Here is a 13,421-nt window from a genome sequence, read left to right on the forward strand (position 1 = left end):
CCTCCACATGTGATTCCCCAAGGTCCTCTGGAAATTCCTGCATCAGGGACTAGGCTCAAGATGTCCCGTCTCTAGGCAGCCGTTAGCCCCAACAAAATGCTGACAAAGATCTTCTTGGGAGTTACCTTAGGTGATGTTCCTGTTTTGCAATGTATTACTAAGGACACATGTGTAGATTATGTTCAATTATAGATCAAGAGATAAATTATGCAAACAGCAGTGATGAAATTATTGCGCCTTCTCTGTATCCTTTCCCCGCCTCCCCTCAACATCAGACGTGAAGGAGAGAAAAATATGCAAGGCAGCACCGAGCGGGTGTCCCTCAAGACATTTTCAAGCCATTACGGAATGTTCTTTTATGTACACTTTTGTCAGTCATTGCTGCTCGACCATGTGAGCAGCCAGCGGATAGAAATAACATACAGCTAGGCTAGGGAGTTCTTAGTTTTAGGATCTTGACTCATCAGTCTGAATTCAGTGCATGTTGTCACTAACGCTGGTGAGTCTCCCAGGGTTGCCAGTCCTACATTCTGATGGACGATGCTAAAAAGGCTGAATACATGTGGACAAAGCTCTTCACTGACACACTCATCTCTGGAGTGGATGCAGGCTGCCTTGAGTTACCCAGGTCACGGCTGGGAAACCACCTCTGGCTATCCTTAATACCCCTAAGCAAGAGTATTATTTGCTTAGCAAAAACATGCAGAGGCGCCTGGGTGGTTAAGCCCATTAAGTGTCCAACTCTTGATCTCGGCTCACATCACGATCTCATGGTTGGTGGGTTTGAGCCACACGTTGCATGGTGAGGAGCCTGCTTGGGATTCTCTCCCCCCACCTCTCAAGATAAGTAAAAAAAAAATATAAAATCATGCAAATAAAGACAATTATTTCATTTTCAAGTAATTTAGCAGCAAAGGGGTAGGAGTAGAATTCAAATCCAGAGATGAAGCAAGGAATTCAGAAGGATAAAAGATAAGGTCTCTGGAGCCTGCACTGACCTATCTGCAGATGCCCGTAGAGCTAGTGGAGATAGGATCGTCACCACCCCAGCCCCGTGTCACCTTTCTTTTGCAATATGTGTGACCTCTCCTTTGGCCTTCAGAATATGCAACCAGGAGTATCTGATGAAATATGCTACTTAGAGGACATGCACACTTAAGCCAGAATATCCCCTGAGGCATGCTTATGTTTTACATATTTATTAAAGGCCACTACGAAGTCTCTTCATTTCCCAAATGAACCTTACGATCAGTTAAAATGGCGGAATAGCCACAGGCTGATGAGAAAACAAAATCCTCCGGTCTCTCTGATCATGTGATGTGGTTCATCTGCACAAAGATGCATCATCCTGCCACCTTTAGTCCCACGCTGGTTTCCAGCTGTCCTCAGAGCAAGGAAGACAATATGGCCTCCAGCCAATTTTCTGATGTCACGTGTCTTCAACTTGGCCCCCATGGTTTTCCAACCAAAACAACGTTTCCTGAAGACTACTGAAGCAAAACCAAGAATAATGGAAAGTTTATGTCTGGTTGTTTTTAAAATTTATTTGAGGAACACAAAAAAGTGTATCTGAGTGATTTTTTTAAAAACAAGTTTTTAATTCATCATATGCTGCCTCACCACTCCATATGTAGTCTAAAAGATGGTTCAAACACATCTGATTTCTAGACAAATTAAGATCACTGAATTTGATATAAGAATATATGAAGTTTCTTCTCGAGAGGCGATAGGCACCCACAATCATATGCTCAGAACCACCCACACACCCCTTCCCTCCCCTCCCCGCACTCTTGCCCTCCCTACCTCCCCCCCCCAATCTGGTGACCCATAACACACACCTGGGAGACAGTTGGCTGGGGTGATCTAATTTTTGGAATTGTTCTTTTGTTTGTTACCTGCAAAACACTAACTGGCCTTTTTAGGATGAAATCTCAGTATTGGCCTCATTGAAGTCATGCTCTAGTCAACAGAGCTACAAATACTAAACAGTTAAGCAAACAAAGCAAAATCAACTTTTGCTTTTCATATTTCCTAGGCGAGACTGGGGCTTTTGAAGAAATCTCATGAAAAAAGACAAAAGTGAGAAACTAAAAGGATTCTAGTTGTCAAAAGAGAAACTCACAATTTCATTCCGTTTGTTCCATGGAGCAGAGAACTGGTATAAAAGGAAATGATTTAATTTTTAGGTTGCCACGTGGGTCCTAACCTAACAACGAAAGTGTTTTGTTAAAACCACCATAAAAGTAAAAATGAAGTTAATTGCCAGTGTTCTTTAGGATTTTACAAATGAGATGTTCCAGGTTGGAGCGACTGTTTCCTTCAGTTGCAGGCGCTTTCCCACGAGAGCCTTCAGGCTGTGGGGAGAGAAAGCCACGCTCAATCTCGCTTACCCGTAAGGACCAAGATTCCACCGCGTGTACATATTTTAAGACTTGCCCCAATTCACCGCCCCAGTACTGGAGCTTTCAAGGCGAGATGTGCCTGCACAGGAAGCGGTTTTCGATTCTTTTTCACAACCCACACCAGAACAAAGAAGCTATCAGCAGGAGGGGAAAGCTACTGCGTGCCAAACCTGCGAGGAAAACCCTTAATGCGCAAGAGCAACTACTTATTTTTACAAGTCCACAGATTTTGTTTTTAAAAATTAAGCTACTCATAGTAGTAAAAAGTCGATTTTTTTTGCATGATAGAGGAGTGTAAATAAAGTTCCATAAATCAGTATACATGTTTACAAGGCAGTAATTTTTAAAAGACAAAAACAAAAGCCGCGGCGATCCTAAGTGGATATGTAACTAAATCCACTCCAGGTCAGATATCCTAAGAACAAGTCTTAAATACGTAATAGCAATGGTCAGAATGGAAAGAAGAAAGCGAACGGTAGCAATGCTGGCAGGCAGGGCTGTCCTCCACATTTCTCCTAGAAGGGCCAGAGGAGGGGGGAAAGCACAATTCTGACGGCTATTTTCACGCTTCGGCATCTCAGAGCTTCACCTAAGGCAGGGAAAGCTAGCCCACACACTGCTCTGCTCATTACTGTCGCTAAAGAATGTTTTGGGAATGACAGGGTCCCTCCTCCAGGGCCAGGCTGGGTGCAGGAGAAACCCACTCTCCCAAGGAGGCTGGCTTAGGGAGGAGGGAGTTTGGCTGAGTCAGTGAGCCGGTGGCCTCTGAGGTTCTGGCTTTCAAGTCTGGCGGCTGCTGAGGACCTGAGGGGATTCCAGACGCCTCAACTGTGGGTTCTGTTGATTAAAAAATGCTAGCACTTCAGTCATTTAAAAAGTCAAACCTTCTCCTCCTCTCCCCCACCCAACTGTAGGAAAGGAGAAACTCATTAAGCAATTATTTTTAGGTTTCCGCAGTGCTACTGAAGTTCAATCGAATGTAAAACCTGACAGACAGCCCCAAATTGTTAGGATTATCTCAAGGGACCCTGAATTAGATGTCAAAGGCTGACATAAACTGAAATGAGCTGGACTCGAGCTGTTGGCTCAGCCTTGCCACACCAACAGTCATTTCCGTTTTGTTCCACCTGGAGTGGTCCCATGCCACCCCCTCGAGGAGAGCACTGGGCAGCAGCAGGGTGGCTGTTTTCTGGGAAGCCACTGGTTTTGCCATTTGCTTCCAGAATCACACAGACTATAACAAACTTTACATTAAACACTGTTTAGTCCTGAGTAGGGTGAAAGCCCATGGAGGAGGGGGCCGAGTTCATCAGGGCTCTTCCCTCCTTGGCGTGGTGTCATACGTGGCCTCCGGCTTTCTCTTCCATTGCTTGCCCCTCTGGTTCTTTTTCGCGGCTGACGACCCCTTCTATAGTCTTCTTGCCCACTGCCTTACTGGCCTCTTCCTGAGGAAAAAATAAGAAATCAAGAGGGTCAGAGGAACAAGGAACTGAAACACTGAAGGAATTCCTGGCTCCTCCTGACAGGCCGTCAGGTGTGAAACGGGGACGCGACGACCTTACTGGGGTTGTCCGGCCGGGGAAGTCAGGACAGTGCTGCCAACAGTTGAGGGGGCAGCTTTCACTTTTCCTGGGTGGAGGGGACTAGCCTGCCACCTGCCACAGGCACGGCTGCCAACAAGAGGCTGGGAGCGGGCGGTGAACTCGGGACCAGAGTACAACTCTGCTGTGGGGAGGCCGGCAAAGTGAAGGGTATGATAGCAGGGCTTCCCCATCACAGCCCATCCCTGGCAAAATGGGAAGTCTCAACAAAGACGTACTATCTGAAAAAAATACCTGATGTGCTTGACTTTTTTTTTATTATATATTTTTTTAATGTTTATTCATTTTTGAGAGAGAGAGACAGCATGAGCAGGGGAGGGGCAGAGAGAGGGGACACAGAATCTGAAGCGGGTTCCAGGCCCCAAGCTGTCAGCACAGAGCCCGATGTGGGGCTCATACCCACAAACTGTGAGATCATGACCTGAGCTGAAGTCCAGATGCTTAACCGACTGAGCCACCCAGACGCCCCTTGACTTTTAAAAAATAATAAACTTTAGAACGTCTCTAGGGAACTTATTTTCCTCATTTCTTTCACGGATGTGTCAGTGCCTCACAACTCTTGTGTCTGGTGAGTAGAACAGCCCTGTTCTACTTCCAGATCCAAACCAGCCTCAGATAAGATCGGGTATCATTCTCCCCATTCTTGCATCTCTTGGGTTGTCTACCTGTCCTTGTGTCCCATGCTTAACCCTTTTTTTTTTAATTATCAAAAAAAATTTTTTTAATGTTTCTCTTGAGAGAGAGAGTTCTGTACATACCTTTGCATCCTGCTCTGCAAACTTCTTGAACATGTTGGCATATATCCTGCGGTCCCGCTCATTGTGCTCCTTTGCCTTTTTCTGGCACATGGAAATCTGTAGTCGTGCTGCCTTATTCTGGGGATTAACTTCCAACACTTTCTCAAAGTCGCCCTTGGCCGACTCAAACTCGTTCATGAGCAGCTGGGCTTCCCCCCTTCTGTACAAGCCCTTCTCATTGGCACTGTCTAGTCCAAGGGCCTAGGGACAGAGGTCTACTTTTTAGAAAGGGTGAATGTAACTTGTGTGCTTTGAAGAAATTCAGTATTTAAGTCACTTACCAAAGCTTCTTGGCCAAGAAAATTGGAGAAAGCATATTGAAGAGATGGGGCTCAAGGTAATTAAATACTACCGATCAAAATCCAACTAACTATGCCCACGTTAACTTCTGTATTTGATACGATTTCTATAAAGATTCCAAGGGGGCTTTGGAGGAGGCCCTTGAGAAATTCATTTTAAAATTCAATGGAAGAAGTAAATGCCCAAGAATGGCTGAGAAAATTTTGGGAAAACAAAAATAACGAGAGGGGACTTGACCTACAACAGAAAAAAATACACTCTGAAACCACTGAAGAGTTTGACTGCCAGTCTGTGCACAAAGCGGAACAGAACAAAGCAGAAGCAGATTTATGTGTATGTACATTAAAAGATTTAACAGTGATAAAGGCGGGAATGTAAATCGGTAGGGAAAGGACTAACTTTGCAATAAATGGAGCTGAGACACTGGCTATGAACATGGAAAATGAGAATTAAGTTGTTACATCACATCAAAACACAAAAGATTCTAGACCGCGTATACCTATATGCAAAAACAAACCTCACCAAAATATAACACGGTTTACTTTTAATTCATTTTTTAAAAGGCATACCTAGGTAGAGTAGGTTTTGCAAGTACCAAACAGAATTATTTTTATCATCTTAGGGTAGGGAAGAGCTTTCTCATTAGAAAGGAAAGGACAGATTCGACTAAGTAAATATCTAAAACTTTCCTTGCAAGTGAGGAGAACAAGGTCCCTATAGTCAGATAAAGGGTTAGCAGTAATAATGTACAGACTGCCTCAGTCAATATGAAACAGACAAATCATCTAGTTGGAGGATTTGAATAGGCAATTCATAGAAGAAATGCAAATGACTAATGATGAAAAGATGGATAATTTCATTAGGAACCAAGAAACAAAAATGAAAATTTTTTGTTGCCAATAATATTGACAAAAAAACCCCACGGATAATATCTAATAATCCTGTATTTTGAGAGAGAAAGGCAGGGAAGGGGCAGAGAGAGAATCCCAAGCAGGCTTCACGCTGTCAACATGGAACCCATGAGGGTTGGGGCCTGAACTCACGAACGATGAGATCATGACCTGAGCTGAGGAGCTCAGGAGTCGGATGCTTAAATGGCTGAGCTACCCAGGGGCCCCTCAATAATCTATTTTTTGACTCCATTATTCCATTCCTAGAAATTTAGCCTGTAGAAACAATGCCGAAAGTACACCTAAGTGACCTCTATGTAAGCAGCTCAACTCTATCATACTCAAGTCCTGAAAGGCTGAAGTTGAATCTGTTCTTAGTAAATTAAACATGAGGAATTCTATGTCCAATCTGATACCAGATGCCATAGATTTAAGGAAGGTCATGGATGAAAAAAATTTTAACGAAACTTTTCTTCATAGTGTATTATCATCTAGGCATCAGAAAAGTCTGACTATAGTTGTAATGTTTCTGAATTTCCCAATTCATAAGGAGAAACAAAGAATCCCAAGTTAACAAATGAATATAACAAAGCAAAATGAAACACCACCCACCCCTTGGCTAAGAAGAAGCAAAGTAAGAAGACCAAGTATGAAAATGGAGAGAAAGACTGGGACTATGGAAAGTCCAGTTCACACGCAGACACCCTTTACCTTATCACAGCATTCAACAGCTTTGGTGTATTCTCTAAGCTTCAGGTAGCACATGGCCAGGTTCAGGAAGGCAGCCAGCAGAAATGATTCAGAAGCTTTAGATTCCTTCTCTGATAAGCCATATTCCATCTCTAACCAGGATACGATCTTCCCATATTGAATCACTGCCTGCATGTACTTGCCTCCCTAGGAGGAAAAAAAGCTAGGGATTACTTGTTGCACAGGGTCTGGAGGGGGTACAAAAATATAAATTCAGGCCTCCCTGAGAAAACCAAATCCTCAAAATGAAAACAGCCCCCTCATACAAACCATGGTATTTGATCATTTCCTTTTGCTCTTAGGAGATGGGTATACAGGCCCCTTTCCCCATTCTTTTTGCAGGGCCAGTGACCTGGGAGCTGATTCGAGACAGTGCGCTATAGAATGCTGTTCTCCAGCACGAAGGGGACGGCTCTCCCAGCAGGATGGCATCAAGGCTTTGGGTTACATTCTGGGTGCTAGTATTTCTCAGACTTTCAGAAGGCTGGGGAGTAGTTTTAGAGTAGATCACTAGTTTACATGAAAGGAAATTACTCTTCCCTTTTCTCCTGAGAAGAAGCACTCCACAGTAGACTACATTCTGGCAAGTGCCAGTCACAAACACAGCAAATCTTAGTTATCTAAACTAGGAGTGGGCAAACTTTTTCTGTAAAGGGGCAGATAAAAAACATTTTAGGCTTTGCAGGCTGAACAATCTGTTGCAACTCTGTCAAGAATAATGCAAAAGTAGCTACAGACAATATATAAATACACTCGATCCCTGAATAACACAGGGGTTGGGGTGCTGACTCCCCATGTGGTTAGAGATCTGTGTATATTTATCTTTTAAGTGATTTAATTATTTTATGTATTCATTTTTCTCATCATGACAAGTATACTCTTTAATCCCCATCACCTATTTCACCCATCCCCCTACCTACTACCTCTCCTATGACAACCATCAGTTTGTTCTCTACGGTGAAGAGTCTGTTTCTTGGTCTTTTTCCCCGTTTGCTCACTTGTTTTGTTTCTTAAATTCCACATTTGAGTGAAATCATAGGGTATCTGTCTTTCTCTGACTGGCCTTATTTCGCTTAGCTATACTCTCCAGTTCTACCTACATTGTTGCAAATTGCAAGATTTCATTCATTTTTTTAAATGGCTGAATAATACACATATACATACACGCCACTTCTTTATTCATTCATGTATCGATGGACACTTGGGCTGCTTCCATTGGCTACTGCAGATAATGCTGTTATAAACACAGGGATGCAGGTGTCCCTCTGAATTAGTGTTTTTGTATTTTGGGGGGGGAAATACCCAGTAGTGCGATTACTGGATCATAGGGTAGTTCTATTTTTAACTTTTTGAGGAACCTCCATACTGCTTTCCACAGTGGTTGCACCAGTTTGCACTCCCAACAACAGTGCAGGAGGGTTCCTTTTTCTCTACACCTTCCCCAACATTTGTTGTTTCTTGTATTGTTGATTTCAGCCATTCTGGTAGGTGTGAGGTGATGTATCATTGTAGTTTTGATTTGCATCTCCCTGATGAGTGTGTATAACTCCTGACTCTCCCAAAACCTAACTACAAATAGTCTACTGTTGATTGGAAGTCTTATTTTGAATTTTTTAATTTTTTTTTTCAACGTTTATTTATTTTTGGGACAGAGAGAGACAGAGCATGAATGGGGGAGGGGCAGAGAGAGAGGGAGACACAGAATCCGAAACAGGCTCCAGGCTCTGAGCCATCAGCCCAGAGCCCGACGCGGGGCTCGAACTCCCGGACCGCGAGATCGTGACCTGGCTGAAGTCGGACGCTTAACCGACTGCGCCACCCAGGCGCCCCGGAAGTCTTATTTTTAGAGAGAGGGAGTGGGCAGAGGAGAAGAGGAGAGAGAGAGAGAGAGAGAGAGAGAGAAAATCTTAAGCAGGCTCCACGCTTAGCATAGAGCCCGATGCTAGTCTCAATCCCACGACCCTGGGACCATGACCTGAGCTGAAATCAAGAGTCAGATGCTCAGCCGAATGAGCCACCCAGGTGCCCCACTGGTTGTTCAACACATTTTCCACGTTATTTGTACTATATACAGTATTCTTACAATAAAACAAGCTCAAAACAAGCAGAAGTTATTTGGGAAATCATAAAATACATTTATGATGCTGAATTTATTTATTTATTTATTTATTTATTTATTTATTTTTCAACGTTTATTTATTTTTGGGACAGAGAGAGACAGAGCATGAACGGGCGAGGGGCAGAGAGAGAGGGAGACACAGAATCAGAAACAGGCTCCAGGCTCTGAGCCATCAGCCCAGAGCCCGACGCGGGGCTCGAACTCACAGACCGCGAGATCGTGACCTGGCTGAAGTCGGACGCTCAACCGACTGCGCCACCCAGGCGCCCCATGATGCTGAATTTATTTAAAAAAAGTCTGTATATAAGTGGACCAGTGTAGTTCAAACCCATGTTGTTCAAGGATCACTTGTAAATGTGTGTGGCTGTGTCCTGGTAGAATATTACTAAAACAGGCTGTAGTTCGCTGACCTCTGATCTACACACAACAGAAATACAGAGCTGAATAGCAGCATCCAATATAAATAACTATGAGACATAAATCACATAGATGTCAGCTAACTACATGAGAAAAATCTTTAATATACTGTTGCTCTAGTGATTATAATTTTAACAACTGTGAATAACAACTGTAGAGTCAATTCATGTGAGTTAACTATATGCTCTATACAAGAAACTATGGGGCTGAGATGACATGTTCACTGCCATTTTAAGGTGAAAGAAAGAAGTGACAGCCGGTAAGCACACAAATAAAATGGGAGCACAGGTGAGGAGTCGCCTCTGCAGGAGGTGACTCTTAAAATGGAAAGCAGAGGACACGTCCTACCAGACCTGTAGCCAGACCCCTGAGGATTTTAGATCCAGTGTCTGAGCCACCAACAGTATTCAGATCATGTCACTAGGATCCACCAGTCAATGCAGTGTGTGCATCTCAGTGTGGAGCTGTCTCCCCACGTGCACTCCAAAGCTCACCCAATGACTGAGAGAAAAATCACAGAGCAGATCTACCAGAATGTTCCTGTTAAAAAGGACTTCAAGTGGCTGGCATAAGACATGAGCTCCACCTGTAGAAGCCCTGATGTTGATTTTTAGTGATGAGGATGGAGTAGAGCAGTTCCCCGCGGAAGGCCTACATCTGAAAGCAATGATGGGCTACATCCCCCCTTGAACATCCCTCTTCACCAGTGACTTGTTTAGGGAACAGAAGACCTACAGAGCTCAAGTTCTGCTGTAGAAGGGCAGTGCAAAAGAATTCCGAAGTGCTTTGAAGAAACAGTATATTAGAATCGAAGTCTATTATCCTCCGTGCCTCAAAGATTTGTGATCTGGGTTATTTATAAGAATAGGAAACCAGGTCCGCTCAGAGTAAATGCTGAATTTTTTTTAGGAAATTAGATTGTATGTGCTATGGACTGAACTGTGTGCCTCCCACTCCCATTCACATGGTGAGGGCCTATCTCCAACACAATGGTAGCTGGAGATGGGGCCTTTGGGAGGTGATCAGGCCTAAACTGGGTCCCGAGGGCGAGGCCCTCACAATGGACTTCATCTCTTTGTAAGAGACACCAGAGAACTTGCTTCCTCTTTCGCCCATGTTGTCTGTAAGCACCTAGGATAGTTCATCCGAGCACACAGCGAGGAGTGCTCTCACACACACCAGCCCTGCTGGAACTTTGAACTTAGACTTGCACTCTCTGGAGCTGTGACAGATAAACTGTTGTCTCCATCACCCAGACTATGCTGTTTTATTATGGCAGCCCAAGGTAATGAAGAGAACACTAACATCCTGTCAGAGCCTTAGACCCACTATTCCTTTTTTGGGACACTACACAAAAGTCCTCATGAGGCACCGGGTTTGTCATTTCTTTCCGTCACTGTCTTTTCTTTTGTGGATGGTGAGCAATCTGAGGACAGGAAGCGTGTCTTATCCCTTTGGAATATCCAAAGATACTGAGCACAAAGAGGCCCTGAGGAGAGGTGTGCTGAACAAATATTAAGGTCAAAGAACTCTGGAATCAAAATGTTCTCTATGGTTGACAGCAAAAATGGAGAGGTGGGTAGAAATGAAAGGTTATCATTTCATTCAGATTGGGTAAGAAGGACAGTTATTTTCCCTGTTATGTCTAGTTTCTTCTTCTTCCTCCTTCTCAAATGTACCTATTACTTTTTCTGATGATCTCCTAGTATATTGTTACAGGGAAAGAAAAAGGCCAGGGAGGACAGTGACCCAGAGCTTATCATTGCGGTAGGTTCTAAATAATCAGAATGGTACAAGGCTGTGGTTTCAAATAAAAAATCACACACACACACACACACAAAACCCCAAAAAACCAAAACCAAAGGAAAAAAAACCCAAAACCCCACAAAGTAACAGACTTCACAATGGTTTCTTTACATTTATATAGCATTTTAACTTCTTGAAAGCTCTTTCATCTGTATCACTTATAATTTTTAGAGCTCAACTTCTGACAACAAAAATCTTGTTTTGTGGTATTACTACTTCTAATGTACGAAAACAAGAGTTTTTCAGCTGGGGGTGATTTGCTCCCTGGGGGACATCTGGCAATGTTTAGAGACACTTTTTAGTTGTCACAACCGCAGGGGGGGTGTGTGTGCTACTGGCATCCAGTGGGTAGAAACCAGGGAGGTCACTAAACATCCCACGATGCACATGACAGCCTCTCGGCAAAACAGAGCAGCTCCAAATGTCAACAGTGCCAAGATTGAGAAATCCTATACTAAGTGAATGAGAGGAGGAGAAAGGGAGGGTGGAGACTTCTTAGGAGTTTTTTTTTTTTTTTTTAACCTAAAACCCTAGAATTCTAGATGACCTGTTACTAAATCACAGCGTTGGTTTTTTGGTTCAGCAAAGTCAAAACACAGCAAAGCCTGGTTTGTCTGAAAAGGGCTCAGCAGTCAATCCTTAACTAGCTTGCCTGAGAAATGCTTTTTTTCCCCGAAGGAGCACAAGGGGGCGCAAGAACCCCGTATCACTGCAGTGTCCTCAGACTTGCCGCTCTGCCTCCAAGTCAGAAAAGAGAACCACTAAACCAAGTAGGATAGTTAATGCTCTGGTCTTGCAGAACCCTATTCAGCTATGAGGGCAAATATCATGTCTGTTTAATTGGCCTGCACAATGCCTGGCACAATGGCATGCTGTTATCTGTTAATTCCGGAGCCTCTCCTGCCTTTCTTCTCTTTAGTGGTCAGGGGTTGATATGAGGGGTTTACAATCTAAACAGCAAAATTACTCCCATTTTAAAACTGAGTGCAGTTCAACTCCACAAAGGGGAGAAATTTACCCACTGATGTGTAAACCAAACCAAGAGGTCAACAAAAATGGAGCCGTAATGTACCAGATGGCACGAAATGTAGGTTTTTATTTCACCCCATCTCTGCTCTCACCCACACATCTGGACTCTGTGCATGTGCACAACGTGCCAAGTCAAACACTCTGGAAAGATGAGGCCCAGGAGGGCAGTGTGGCAGATTGAAACCTGCCCTGAAATTTTAAAAGAGAGTGTGTACAGGAAACTACCTACCATTCTGAAGTCTTACATCTAAAACGAGGATCGCTGCTGGGATCTTTTACCTATAATTATGAAGGTGCCTCCAGGGAAGTTTCTAGTAGTACAAAATGTTCAGAGACATTCTGGGAGAAAAGTCTTAGGTCAGTGGTTCTGAACCTTCCATTAATTTTCCCCCAACAGACTAATGTTTTGACAGATTTTGTCTATCAAATTGCATGTTAAAAATAATATGTTCCATATGTGTGACCGCTGATCCAGATTTTATCCAAAGATCAGTAATTTTAAAAGGGTTCACAATATTATGAAATACACAAACCACTACTGCAGTTGTGATGCCTAGAAGTGACAAAGTTAAGTCTGTAAAGGCACCGAAGCACTGCTCTCTGCTACCGATCACTGACTCTGGCCATCTCTCTGTATATGTTTAGGATACAGCTATACAACACATGGCTTTGCCACATTATTTCATCACCAATAATGTTCCCCAAAGTTCTGAGTCATCAGCAACCAATTAGAGCTTCTGAACAGCTGAGCTGTATTACTAAAAAGAGTTGACAGAGTTCTGTTCAACATGGCGAAAACTTCAACTCCTCCATCCCCAAACTATTAATATTCTATTTAGAAGCTGCAGGAAATATAAAAAATACAATAAGGACTTTTATAGACCTCCAGGTACACAGGAAACACCATTTAGGACCTATAGTCCCAAGGGGTTTTACAAAAATTATTTCATTCCAGTGTATTGTGTATTTGAGTCTACAAATTACTCATGTGGAATTTTACTTGAATAGCTTAGAAGTATCCAATATATTTCAATTAGAATTAAAAAAAACAAATCAAACTTGCTCTCAAGAGTTTCAAAACTCACAGAATTTTAGGGCTAGAAACAAACTTGGGGATCATCTAATCTAACTCTATGTATGACTTTTCACACATGAAAATAACCTCTTTGGACCTTAAACGCCTTTAAATCATTTTGAGCCATAAAGCCTGGCTTTCCCCATTTGGAGCTCAGTCCACCATTCCCCAATGCTTTCTGGTGATTGACACGTTATTTTAGTCTATCTAATAAATGGCTATAAATTAATGCAAA

General features: G+C 43.1%; 1 protein-coding gene across 8 annotated transcripts in view; it reads right to left on the minus strand.

Annotated features, from left to right (window-relative positions):
- Positions 1 to 1,183: 1,183 nt before the first annotated feature.
- FKBP5 (FKBP prolyl isomerase 5) overlaps positions 1,184 to 13,421 on the minus strand; it is a 120,838-nt gene continuing 108,600 nt past the window's right edge. For 6 of the 8 annotated variants that reach the window (XM_030315333.1, XM_030315335.1, XM_030315336.1 and 3 more), the window contains 3 exons: positions 6,702 to 6,887; positions 4,762 to 5,001; positions 1,578 to 3,847 (listed from right to left, as the gene is read on the minus strand). In XM_030315333.1, coding sequence (XP_030171193.1) covers positions 3,740 to 3,847; positions 4,762 to 5,001; positions 6,702 to 6,887 — 534 coding nt within the window. In that variant the 3' untranslated portion in view covers positions 1,578 to 3,739. Of the gene's footprint in view, positions 1,491 to 1,577; positions 3,848 to 4,761; positions 5,002 to 6,701; positions 6,888 to 13,421 lie in introns of those variants that run through there. The other 2 variants (XR_003968806.1, XR_003968805.1) reach the window with 2 other exon arrangements.

The sequence above is a fragment of the Lynx canadensis genome, chromosome B2 (genome assembly GCF_007474595.2).
Source record: "Lynx canadensis isolate LIC74 chromosome B2, mLynCan4.pri.v2, whole genome shotgun sequence".
NCBI lineage: Eukaryota > Metazoa > Chordata > Mammalia > Carnivora > Felidae > Lynx > Lynx canadensis.